The sequence below is a fragment of the Delphinus delphis genome, chromosome 7 (assembly GCF_949987515.2).
Source record: "Delphinus delphis chromosome 7, mDelDel1.2, whole genome shotgun sequence".
Lineage (NCBI taxonomy): Eukaryota > Metazoa > Chordata > Mammalia > Artiodactyla > Delphinidae > Delphinus > Delphinus delphis.
In genome coordinates, this window is record NC_082689.1 from 28,276,739 (window position 1) to 28,289,603 (window position 12,865).

At 43.3% G+C, this 12,865-nt stretch overlaps 1 protein-coding gene across 3 annotated transcripts in view; it reads left to right on the forward strand.

The window, feature by feature from the left end:
* The window catches only part of PLEKHM3 (pleckstrin homology domain containing M3), a 183,259-nt gene that overhangs the window by 13,873 nt on the left and 156,521 nt on the right, over positions 1–12,865 (forward strand). For all 3 annotated transcript variants that reach the window (XM_060016203.1, XM_060016202.1, XM_060016204.1), the window contains exon 2: positions 8,650–9,572. In XM_060016203.1, coding sequence (XP_059872186.1) covers positions 8,972–9,572 — 601 coding nt within the window. In that variant the 5' untranslated portion in view covers positions 8,650–8,971. The remainder of the gene's footprint in view (positions 1–8,649; positions 9,573–12,865) is intronic.

Below are 12,865 nucleotides of genomic sequence, written 5' to 3' on the forward strand. Positions count from 1 at the left end.
TGGACCTCAGTTTCTCAATCTGTTACATTGGGGAAATAATCCTTTTTACAGAAAGGGTATTCTTTATAAAAATAAAATAAAGTGTCTGTAGATCATTGAGTTTGGCTGAAAAGTAGGGTGTTATAAATAGTTGGTTGCTGACTTTTCTGTTGTTGGGCTGACATATCTTTCCAGGGGAAGACAGGAGCAGGTGGTTCTTGAATGGGTGAGGTCCAGTGGAGGGCTCCATAATTATATAGCAGTTTACATATTTTAAAGATGTGTTGGAACAGCTACCCGGTCAATGAGCCACATGTGAAGCAATTTGATATTAGCAATGTTGTTGGATACAGGTAGCTGAGTAAGATACCCAGAGGTTTAATGGTTTGCCAGAGGCCACCCAGCACGTGTGTGGTTGAGCCAGATTTAGAACACAGTTCTAATTAGCTCCTGATTTCCACTTTTTGTGTGGAGGCAAACCACACTGCACCCACACGGTGATTTCACTCAGTTCACTTTGTCAGAGGAAAGTCCTGTTCATATTTTGACCTGTCTGAATATGTTGTTATTATTATTATTTAATTTGTTTATTTTGTTTTTGGCTGCATTGGGTCTTTTTTTTTTTCTTTTGCATTGGGTCTTCTTTGCTGCGTGTGGGCTTCTCATTGCGGTGGCTTCACTTGTTGCGGAGCACGGGCTCTAGGCACGTGGGCTTCAGTAGCTGTGGCACACAGGCTCAATAGTTGTGGCTCGCGGGCTCTAGAGTGCAGGCTCGGCAGTTGTGGTGCACAGGCTTAGTTGCTCCGCATGTGGGATCTTCCCAGACCAGGGATCAAACCCATGTCCCCTGCATTGGCAGGCAGATTCTTAACCACTGCGCCACCACGGAAGCCCATGTTGTTATTATTTTTTAATTAATTAATTTCAAAACCAAATGAGGCAAGCTAGTAAGAGGTGTTCATTTATGGAGACTAAACTTCGCATTAGACCCTTGTATTGTAGTGAATTTGAGGCCTATACATCCTAGGGAAAAGATAAATTCCAAAAGGAGAAAGGTTGGAAAATGGAGCCCCAAAAGATGAAGTCATAGAGATTATATAGGAGGGTCAGTAAGGCATCACGTCTGCTGTCAAGTAGCTTGGAGTATAGAGTGGGATGGAGAGAAATTGTTCATCATTACAGTACATTGTGGCAAACCCAGGGTGTTCTGGGAGCCTGAGCAATTCGGAAGGCTCCCCAGCTTGGGCCAAAGCATGGAGGAGTAAAACAGCAAGGTGAATGTTGGTCAGGAAGGACAAACTGGAGAGGTGGATAGGTCATGAAGGGCGATGAATGTCATGCAAAGGAGTAACAGTGTATTCATTCAGCGTGTATCTATCTAGTGCCTTTTGTGTGTGTGTGTCAGGCATTCTCTATGTACTTGGGATACATTAGTGAACAAAATAAGCATCGATTCCTGCCCTCGAGGAGCTTATACTTTAGTGAGGTGAGAGAAACACTAGACATTAAATAATAAGTAAATTGAGTGATTTGTTAGAAGATGGTAGATGCATAAGGAAGAAGGGTCCAGCCAGGTGATCAAGGTTAACGTGAGCAGTAGTAAGTCATGTTGATAGTATCTACTCTTGTTATGATGTGATCAGAATGACACTTTACCTCTGTAGTTTTTCTCCCCCAAATATACAGCCCTAGTCTTATCATGAGAAAAACATTAAACAAATCCCAGTTGAGGGACAGTCTATAAAATACCTGACCAGCGCTCCTCAAAACTGTCAGAGTTATCAAAAACAAGTAAAGTCTGAGAAACCGTCACAGCTGAGAGAACGCTAAGGAGACTTGACATCTAAATGCCGTGTGATATCCTGGATAGGATCCTTGAACAGGAAAAGGATATTAGGGAAAAGCTGAGGAAATCTGAACAAAGTATGAACTTTAGTTAACAATCATGTATCAATATTGGTTCATTAATTGTGACAAATGTACCACATTAATGCAAGCTGTTACGTGGAGGAAACTGTTTGTGGGGTATATAGGAGCTCATTGTACTGTCTTTGCAATAATTCTTTTTTTTTTTTTTTTTTTGCGGTACGCGGGCCTCTCACTGCTGTGGCCTCTCCCGTTGCGGAGCACAGGCTCCGCACGCCCAGGTTCAGCGGCCATGGCTCACGGGCCCAGCCCCTCCGTGGCATGTGGGATCTTCCCGGACCGGGGCACGAACCCGTGTCCCCTGCATCGGCAGGCGGACTCTCAACCACTGCGCCACCAGGGAAGCCCTGCAATAATTCTTTAAATCTAAAACTGTTCTAAAATTAAAAGGTTATTAAAAAAAATAAAAAACAGAGTAAAGGGGATCAGAAGTCCAGGGTAGAGACACATGTCATAATTTAAAATAGGGTGGTCAGGGGAGGCCTCATTGAGAAGGTGACATGAACAGTCACTTAAAGAGAGAGTTCACCATGTTGGTATTGGGAACCAATGCAAAGACCCTGAGGTGAAAACATGTCTGCAAGTTGGAGAACCGGCAGGGCGGCTCATGTGGAAGGGAGGGTAGGGGGTAAGGAGAGTATGAGGTCACAGAGGAAAGGTGATGGAACCCATCAGGTGAGGGCTTTTAGGCTGTTGTTATTCATGTGCTATACCGTGTGCCGGGAACCATGCCATGCATTGTCCTATTTAGTTCTCTCAACTATTTTAGGAGAGAGGTATTATTAACTTGCTGATTTTGCAAATGAGAAAACTGAGATTAGTAAGTGACTTGCTGAAGTCCCATTCCTGGTAATTGGTGGAGCTGCTGTTCCTTTCTTCCTCCTGAGACCCGAAGTTGTCACTCCTGACTTCCTCCTCCTCTCCTCAGGGGGCTGAACTAGATCTTCTAGGCCAGGAATTGGCAAACCACAGCCCGCTGGAAAATCTGGCCCTCTGCTTGTTTTTTGGTTGTTTGTTTTAAGTCGTGGTAAAAAACATACAATTTACCATCTAATCATTTTAAGGTCAGTAGTGTTTATATTCACATTGCTGTGAAACAGATCTCCAGAACTTTTCATCTTGCAGATCTGAAACTCTATACTCATTAAACAATAACTCCCTTTTCCCTCCTCCCCTCCAGCCCTGGTAACCCCCATTCTACCTTTCTATTTCCATGAATATGACTTCTTAATATACATTGAACCACGCAGTATTTCTTTTTGTAACTGGTTTATTTTACTTAGTATGATATCCTCGAGGTTCATTCATGTTGTAGCATGTGACAGGAGTTCCTTCCTCTCAAAGGCTGAATAATATTCCATTGTATGGATGTATCATATTTTGTTTATCTGCCTGTTTTGTAAATAAAGGTTTATCAGAACACAGACATGTCCATTCATTTCCATGTTGCCTGTGGCTATTTACCTCACTACAACCGTAAACCTGAGTAGTTGCAAAAGTGACTGTGTGGCCCACAAAGCCTAAACTGTTTATTACCGGTTCTTTACAGAAAATGTTTGCTGATAGTGGTTGCCAGAGTTTAAAAAAAAATTAAAAAAAAAAAAAAGAAAATGTTTGCTGAGCCCTGTTTTACTGGGAAGACTCTGAAGGGTTAAGAGAAACGATGTGGAGGCTGCTTTAGAAGGAGGAAGACAAGAGGCAGGAACACCCTGCTGCCTTTGTTGGGTGACAGAGACATGGGTATGGGACTTGCCCTCGAGAAGCTTATAGTCTAATTGAGGGAAAAAGACAGTCTGCAAAGTTGACTTGTTTAGTGATGCTTTAGATATTTGGGGAAGGGAGAGATCCGAAAGGATTGAGTCTCAGGAAAGACTTCATAGAGGGTTGGGATTTGGGATGGGATGGGATGGATCGGATTGCTAGAGTGTGGAGGAGTACATCAGCCTTCTCACCACACCTTAACAGATGAGGTAAGACATTGAAGGCATTTAGAGCAGTGTCTAAATAGTAAGTGCTCACTAGAATGTAAGTTCTACAAGGGTAGGGTTTATGTCTGTCTTGTTCACTGTCGTATCACTAGTGCCTAGAACACAGTAGATGCTTCAGTAAATGTTTATGGAATGAATAAATCACTGCAACTCTCAAATTCTTTTTAGCTATTTAATTTGTACTGTGAAAATACAGGCAAAGGGCTGGGTCTCTCACATTGGTCTGTTAATTCATTTATTATACTAAAGATTAATTTTTTTTGGCTGTTGTTAAAGCAGTACCTCTATTGTTTATTGCTAGAGATAATCATTATGTGGTAAGAGGAATGTAAGTCAGGTACTAACAACAAAAGAAAAAGGGGGAAAAGAAAACAATGCCGTGATTCTAAAGATACCCACTCAAAAATAATTCATTTATTCAACAAATATTTATTGAACTGCAACTGTGTTTGGGGGGTCCATGGGTGAACAAAATTGACAGTTGCTGCCTAAGGGGTTATTGACACCGAAACTAGTAATTACAAATGTGATGTGTATAACTTACAGAAGTGCTGGTGCCCTTCTGAACCAAGGCCCTTCTGTCCTTAAATGAGTACATTTAACCTAGTCTGGGACACCAGAGAATGCTTCCCTAAGGAAGTGGTAAGTCCTGATTATTGTTTGCTGTGTGGCAAACTACTCTGAAATTTAGTGTCTGAAAACAATTTATTATCTCTCATGGTTCTGGGCTAACTGGACTCAGCTGGAAGATTCTCACTTGGGAATCTCTTATGATACTGACTAGGGCTGGAATAATCGGAGAGCTCAACTGGGCTGTCATTCAAGATGGCTTCTTCCCTCACATGTCTGGTGCCTCTGTGCTCTAGCATGTGGTCTCTCCCTCCAGCAGAGTAGCCTGGACTTTCTATATAATCAGCTTAGAGCTCCAAGAGACAGGAAGAGGAAGCCACCAGGCCAGTCAAAGGCTGCACCACCAATGGGCACAGCCACACTCTACTGATCAAAACATCACAAGCTTTGCCCCGATTCATGGGAGTGGAAAAATAAACTCACTTCTTGATGGGGAAGTAGCAAGTTCTCATTGCCAAAAAGCACGTGGGATAGGAGATATTGCTGTGGCTCTCTTTAGAGAATACAGGTCTGTCACTTGATGTTAGATTGGACCCTGAAGGATGATTAGGCATTGATGCAATGGACAAAAGAGTCCAGGAGGGAGTAACCCCTCCAGCGATGGGAACAGCCCGTGGGCAGGCCTGGAGATCAAAATGGTAAACCTTGAAGGAGGAACTGAAAGGCCTTTGTAACTAAGTGGAGGAATGAGGGGAGGAAGAGTGGCATGGAAATGCTGGGGCACACAGTGAAGAGTAGAGTATGGTTTTTAAGGGTAAATGCATATTTACATCAGAAAGCAAAGAGAATAGCTGTGTAGGTTCCAGACAGAAGCAATGGAAAGCACTAACAGTGAAATTCCTAGAATAGGAAGAACAGATTAGCCCAGAGGACTTGGGGTGGACTTGGGGGGTGGTTCAGCAAAATCTTACCCCAAATTACATAGCTAGTGTGAGACAGAATTAGGATTTGGACCTAGCTCTGACTCTAGATCCCCTAGATTGCTTGCTATTTCTCCACTGCATTGCTCACTACACTGCCTATGGAAAGTCATTTTATATAATAAACTTGAAAATCGCTTGCTAACCAAAAGGTGATTTACTCTTCCTAATTTCTTCCAAGCCATCCAGGCAAATACCTTCTAAGTTTTCTAGACTCAACTCAGAGGGCACCTCCCTTTGAAGGCCTTCTTAATCTCTCCCTCACCTTTGCTGGCAAGTGACCCTTCCCTCCTTCCCCCACCAAATCTGTTTCCATCCTCTGTCAAGGCAGTTTTTTGGACTTATTTTCTTAGGCTCATCATGATAGACTGTGAGCCTCTTTAGGGCAAGGACTGTATCTTATTCATCCTTCCGTCTTCAGCATCTTGGACCTGTCGTGACCTTAATGGATGGTAGACGAGTGGTTTCCAGAATCCCTTGTTAAACAGCATTGAAATGGTTCTCAAGTTGAATTGTTACTGCCCTTAATGAGGATTAAATGAGGCATTGCATAGGGAAGTGTCCCTGGGACATCTTACTTTCTGTGGGCCTCAGTGTCCCCTCTGTGAAAGTTGGGGTTGAGAGGATGATCTCGAAGGTCCCGTCTTTGTCTAACAGTCTACAATCTTAGAACGCAGTGTGATGGAGTGTTCCACAAGCCAGCAGTGCTGGCTGTCAATGGTTATATGCTCCTAGCCAGCCTGTGAATACCAAAGCAGGGAGCACAAAGAGTATATTCCTAGACATTTTGATTTTAAAAAAAAAAAAGGAAAGAATCAGTTTAAAGGTATTTACTCTCTCTAGTATGATTAAAGACTGAATTTTAAGAACTAGGTAAGAAAAGGAACATTCATAATAGAATCTTAGGTGAATAACTTAGTGCTCGGCACCTTGGTGCCTCTTCTATAAAATGGGAAACATTTTATTATGTTCATTTAAAATTTTAGTAAATAAAGAACTAGAAATTTTAGATTTATTATGTATTTCTTTTTCTTAGCGTCTGGTGTACAAGATAAAACTGAAAAATTCCAAGTTTCAAAATGACAGAAGTAGTGAAACTCTGCTATAGGATTCAAGAGACTCAAGGCTTAGCATAGACACAGCAAACAAAACCATGTTTGCAGCTAGAAAAATATTATAACTGATCTTATCACCAAAAATCAATCTGTGCCTTGCTTCATGAATGCTAACATAATAAACATGAAAATGTAAAAAGTAGACAAATTCACAGTCATTATCACTTTATAAGAGGTTAGCCACCAAGTTCCTGTGACCTGCAAACCTTCTTGATACATTTAAAATAACGGGCTGTATATAGTAGTTTTACTTACACACATTAAGCAATGTAGATTGGTGCTGTTGATTTAAATGTAATGATTTAATGACCTAAGTGCTAAAAATTATTTTAATCAACCACAGAAATTTTGCAGTTTTAAAGAAGAAAGCACATTTATGTACCTTCGCAGCAACTTGCAAAGGTGTTGCTAATTGCCTAGTTTTACCTACTTGTAAGTAGTTAAGGAAAACAAAGCTTACCTAGTTGTTTTGTTTCTTTGTTCATTTTTTTGGTAAAGATACAAAGGTGTATGTTGAGCACATGAAGTGTGGCTAGTGTGACTGAGGAACCTTATTTGATTTTTAATCAGTTTAAATTTATTTATTTATTTATTTTCTAAATTAAAAAAAAATTATTTATTTTATTTATTTATTTTTTTGGCAGTGTTGGGTCTTCGTTGCTGTGCATGGGCTTTCTCTAGTTGTGGCGAGCAGGGGCTACTCTTCATTGAGGTGCGCAGGCTTCTCATTGCAGTAGCTTCTCTTGTTGCGGAGTGTGGGCTCTAAGCGTGCAGGCTTCAGTAGTTGTGGCATGTGGGTTCGGTAGTTGTGGCTCATGGGCTTTGGAGCGCAGGCTCAGTAGTTGTGGCGCACAGGCTTAGTTGCTCCACGGCATGTGGGATCTTCCCGGACCAGGGCTCGAACCCGTGTCCCCTGCATTGTCAGGTGGCTTCTTAACCATTGCGCCACCAGGGAAACCCAATAAATTTAAATTTAAATAGCCATGTATGGCTAGTGTCTACCATATTGGACAGCATCACTGTTCTCGTTTGGCCTGGCCTTGGAGATCTAGCATTTCCCAGACAGTGTGGTTAGTGTTATGATTCTTTCTGCCCAGCCCCAAGGCTGGACCTACTCGTAAGCCAATCCTCAAAGCCTCAGGGAGTTTGGATCCTGAAGCCTTTTTGCAAGATGACTGGAAGAATTGTGAAGTCCAGAGTCATCATCAGGCATTACATAATCTAAGCTTAGGAAACACAACACAAAAACATTCAGGTTAATAAAAGGGCCATTCTCCCTCTCTACTTCCCCCTTGCACCTTTGAGCCTGACAAACCATCAGTGCTTTCACGGTTTGTGACAGGACTCATGCATTTATGACTTTCAGACTGATTACGATATAAGCGCAGTCACAGAATTCCTAGTCTCTTTGGCTAACTCTCTTAGGTCAATATCACAGAGATTTGCCGGGGCAGTCTTTTCACAGCTGCTCGCGTAGGCTTCTCTGTATGAGTAAAAGCTGCTGACCTTAATTCCCCTTATCAAGAGTCCCACCCTGCTCTGTGTAAGTTCTAATACAATGCAGTGATATGTACTCTTTTTTTTTTAAGATTTTTAATTTTATTTATTTTTTTGACTGCATTGGGTCTTCGTTGCTGCACGCTGGCTTTCTGTAGTTGCAGTGAGCAGGGGCTACTCTTCATTGCGGTGCACGGGCTTCTCCTTGCGGTGGCTTCTCTTGCTGCGGAGCACAGGCTCTAGGCACATGGGCTTCAGTAGTTGTGGCACGTGGGCTCTGGAGTGCAGGCTCAGTAGTTGTGGCACACGGGCTTAGTTGCTCCACAGCATGTGAGATCTTCCCGGACCAGGGATCGAACCCGTGTTGCCTGCATTGGCAAGTGGATTCTTATCCACTGTGCCACCAGGGTAGTCCCAGCGATGTGTACTCTTGACAGTGGAACTTCTCTGTAGGTCTTGTCCACGTTTGGGCATGACTGCCATGGAAGAGATGTAAAGATGAGGAAGTAAGCGGGCAGATTTATGTATATAGAATACAATGATATAGAATACAATGAACTATGTGCCAATGTTGTTCTTTTCATTTTCTTTCAGGAAATTAAAGATGGTGGTGACATTGCCTTGACAAGCACTTCCTGTTGTCTTTACAGAGGTCTCACTGAAGAATAATCTCAAAGGAATGTTTGTCTCCCAGTACCTTTGTTGATGACTGTTATCATCTAGCAGATGTTTTTAATGTCCTGGAAAACATCAACCACCCTTGTGCTTGGCCTGCTCTGGGCAGCTGAATGAAAGTTCCTTCCAGTTGTTTCCAGAACTCTGTTGCCCAAAACTTTACCTCTCTTTGTCGGGTGAATGTTCATGAAGCCCTTTCCTGAACAAGCTTAGGAGGCTTAGGCCTCTTGGAGCCTGTGACATGGAAGCTTTGGAAGTGGATGATATCAGCCCAGCCCTGGAAGTTACTGAGGATTTCTTTACTACTTTTGATAGTAAGCTAGAAAAGGCTGTGCAGCAAGCAGAGGTTTATGGGATTCAGGAAGTTCCTGAACTGGTGGGGCATGAGGTCCTCAGTAACATAGACAATGGTGCTATCAGAAATGTCTCCTCCCTGGGCAAGGGAGGCATGATCTGGGACCATTGTAAGACCAGGTTCTTAGAAACCAAAGCTCAAAATGTCTTCCCTGCCAAAGAACAGTTTATGGTCCAGAAAGGGACAACCCCAGATAATCTGTCCTGGATGGAACAAAAGGAAGCTTCAACCTTTGATTTTTTCAACATCTGTCAGCGTCGGAGGGACAGACCTCGTTCTGTGAATGATTTATTGGATGAAACTTCTACTTTTAAGCCCGGCCATGCTCGATCAAGGTCAGATATTAGCCAGGTGGACTGGAGGGTGGTCCTCAAAACCATGCCTCTGCAGCAGCAGCAACAACCATCTCTTCAGGGCCCTCACTTCACCAGGACGTCTTTTTTATTGTCCTCATCAAACAAGGTAGAAGATGCTCAAGGAAATATGGGTATGTTTTTATATCTGACTGCAATTAAATAATTGTTGATTTTCCTTGGTCTCTCTTGCATCTACCTCATGAGAGTCTTACTCTCCATTGTCCGTGTCTGGCTTTGCTTACTTAAGCCCCTCTTCCATTTACCTTTGCACTTACCTTACCTGAAGTCTACAGTCTTATTCCGCCTAGGAGGAACTGAGTGAAAAGATGACTACGGTTAATTCTCCTTTCCTAATCTTGTATGTTAGAATCAGAATGTTCTCATGATTAATGTAGTACTTTCCTTTGAACATTGTATGATACCACTTATTCACATTGGTAGATGTTGATCAGCTCATACCTTGGCCATAGTCTTGTGATATGAAGGATTAAAAGATGTGTGAAGACACAGTCCCTGCCTTAAAGAACTTCTCATTAGATTGAGGGGATCAGACACTCCCAAAGACTCAGGAAGGCGCCCAGTGGTGAGAGAAAGGAGGTGCTCAACTGAAATGCCTGGGAGGGAACTTTGTTTTGCTTTATACTGTTGGAATTTTTTTAAAAAAATGAGTGAGTGGCAGCAATTGTCAGAGGATAGAGGAAGGGGAAGACACTCTGGGCTGGGCTTGTCAGGAAGGGCTTGTGAGACATGATGGAGCTTGAGCTGGACCTTTAAGGACACTAAGTTGCAGAAAGAGAGTCACAGTTGGAGGACACTCGGTCAGGATTATGGTGTGGACCAAGGGGGAGACAAGGAGACAAGGCTGACCCTTGAGGAGACCAAAGGATCTCATGGCGGTCGTGGGAGGAAACGTTTGGAGAGGTTGGTTAGGACCTCATGGTGCAGGGCCCTGATTTCTTTTTTCCTTGTACTTTATACATACACACACACACACATGCACGTGAATATGTACTCACCCGTGAACTTCCTCTTCTGTGAGACATGACAAACCATCTCTCTGTTTCCCCCAGCATTTTTCTTCACCATAACCTCATTTATACAGGGTATCCATTTTTCTTACTGATGATTCTTTTTTTTTTTTTTTTTTTTTTTTTTTTGCGGTACGTGGGCCTCTCACTGTTGTGGGCTCTCCCGCTGCGGAGCACAGGCTCCGGACGCGCAGGCCCAGCAGCCATGGCCCACGGGCCCAGCCGCTCCACGGCACGTGGGATCCTCCCGGACCGGGGCACGAACCCGTGTCCCCTGCATTGGCAGGTGGACTCTCAACCACTGCACCACCAGGGAAGCCCTCTTACTGATGATTCTTCAGTTACCCTGCTTAACCTCTTAATTTAGATGGCTTCTGCTTAATTAACTGGGGAGACTATTTTATGTACTTAACTGCTATTTTAGCGTTTCTTCAATCTCTATCATTGCTTGCTACTCCATTGATACATTTAACATTGTATTTTATTTACTTATTTTATATTAAATTTTAATAACATTTAGTTTGTAAGTATAACTCGAGGCAAGGATATGGTATAGTATGTCCATTAAGGAGATGCAGTCTTCCTGCCTATGAGGTGCTACATTATTTTCACACCCAGTTCAAATCTATCCTTTTAAAATACTCTTTTCCCCCCCACTCAAATTCATGACTTGTAATTCCTTATCTTCTCTCCTAGACTTTCACCAGTCCTCTGTAACATCTAGCCAAATGGTGATCACGGGAGTAAAAAAGAAAAGGACATTATAAAGCACAGGGCTTGGTAACTGGCTAGACATTAGGGGATGAACAAGTTGCTGCGACCTCAGTGCCTGGCAGAATGAGACCTTTGCCTTGGGCTCACGTACAAACAGTTGTACTCATTGATTAGCAAACAACCTCAGTTTTTGTTTGGTTTCTTGGAGTTCACATAGATTTCTTTTTTTTTTAATCACTAAACCACTGTAACCATTCTAAATCCCTGGCATAAACCAAGTTAAGAGGATGTCGTATTTCCAATTTTATTTTTTCCAATCTTGTTTGGATTGTAAATGCAAGAACCAGCCTTCCTCATGTTCTCTAAAGGAAGCTAAAGAAAGAACCTTCCTTAGCTTCTCTCTTGAGGATATGACAGACCATGATTATTACTTTTTAATTCTCAATTTAAAAAGTTTGAGTATTATGTTGAAATATAAGTACTGAGTGGTATTTTGAAAGCTAAACTGTAACCAGTGGCCTTTGCAAGTATTGATATAATATAACCTGGCCCCCTTTTGGTCATCCACGAGATACGCATCCTATCTGGAATTAATAAGGTTGGGGAAATGGCCTGCCAAGTGTCTGACACCTGCTCTGTCTGGCATACTCTGGAGAGCAGGACAGAGAAATCTTGTTCCTGTTGCTCACTAGGTAAAGGGCAGGGGCAGGCAGGGCCCGTGGGCTGCCCACACTTGGGCTGGGGGTGGAGAGGAGCTCTAGGTTCATGGCTGGTCACCCACTCTGCCGACTGTAATTCTCACAGCATTTGGGAGAGGCGAGGAAGTGGCAACACCCACGTGCCTATCAAGATCAGCCAAGATCTCTGAGTGAAGTTCACTTCAGAACCTTTGAAAGTAGCCGTCCAAACGGAAGAAAGGCTTATTGTCTCTCCTGAAGGCATATGCCAAAAGCAGAGGGAGGCGGTATGGCGTCTTGGCCAGAGCTGTAGCTGAGGACCCAGGAGACTGCGGTCAGGCCAGATCTCTCCCTTGAGCTTCAGACTCGCGTATCCGGCTCTTTGGTGAACACCTCTGCTGGAGTGTCCCACAGGCACTTCAGATTCGGTGTCCAGACAGGGCCCGTCATCCTCACATCCTCCACTCGAGCTGTTCTAAAAATTAACAAGGGTTAATGATAGGCTAAGGGCTCCTCAGAAGAAATAAAATGTAGTCAAATGGGTCTCCTTTGAGGAGGGCGACTTGGTGTTTTTGTGTGTGTGCATCCCAGGAAGAGCACCTTTACTAAACAACAGGAAACAAAACGTGCCAGGAATCTGACCAGATACACAAAGCAGCAGGTGAGATTCCTGATGGGAAAGAATGACTCCCCATGGAACATAAATAGATCCCCTCAAAGTACATATATTTCACACGAGTGTGTACATACATATGTAATATATTAAAAGAAATTTCGTTTCTACCACGAGAAGTTACTCAGCAACAATAAATCAACGTCACACCTGAGACAGGGAAGTGCGGGCGCTGCAGCCACGTTGTAAACCGAGGCGCACCTCCGTCCTGCACACGCCTCCCCTCTGTGCGCTGTGCACACTTGCTGGCTGGGGGCTTCTCTCTGCCCCTCCCCCCAGGCTCAGCAGATCCAGTGTTTGTGGAAGAGCGCGTCAGGGAAGAAAGGTGGCCC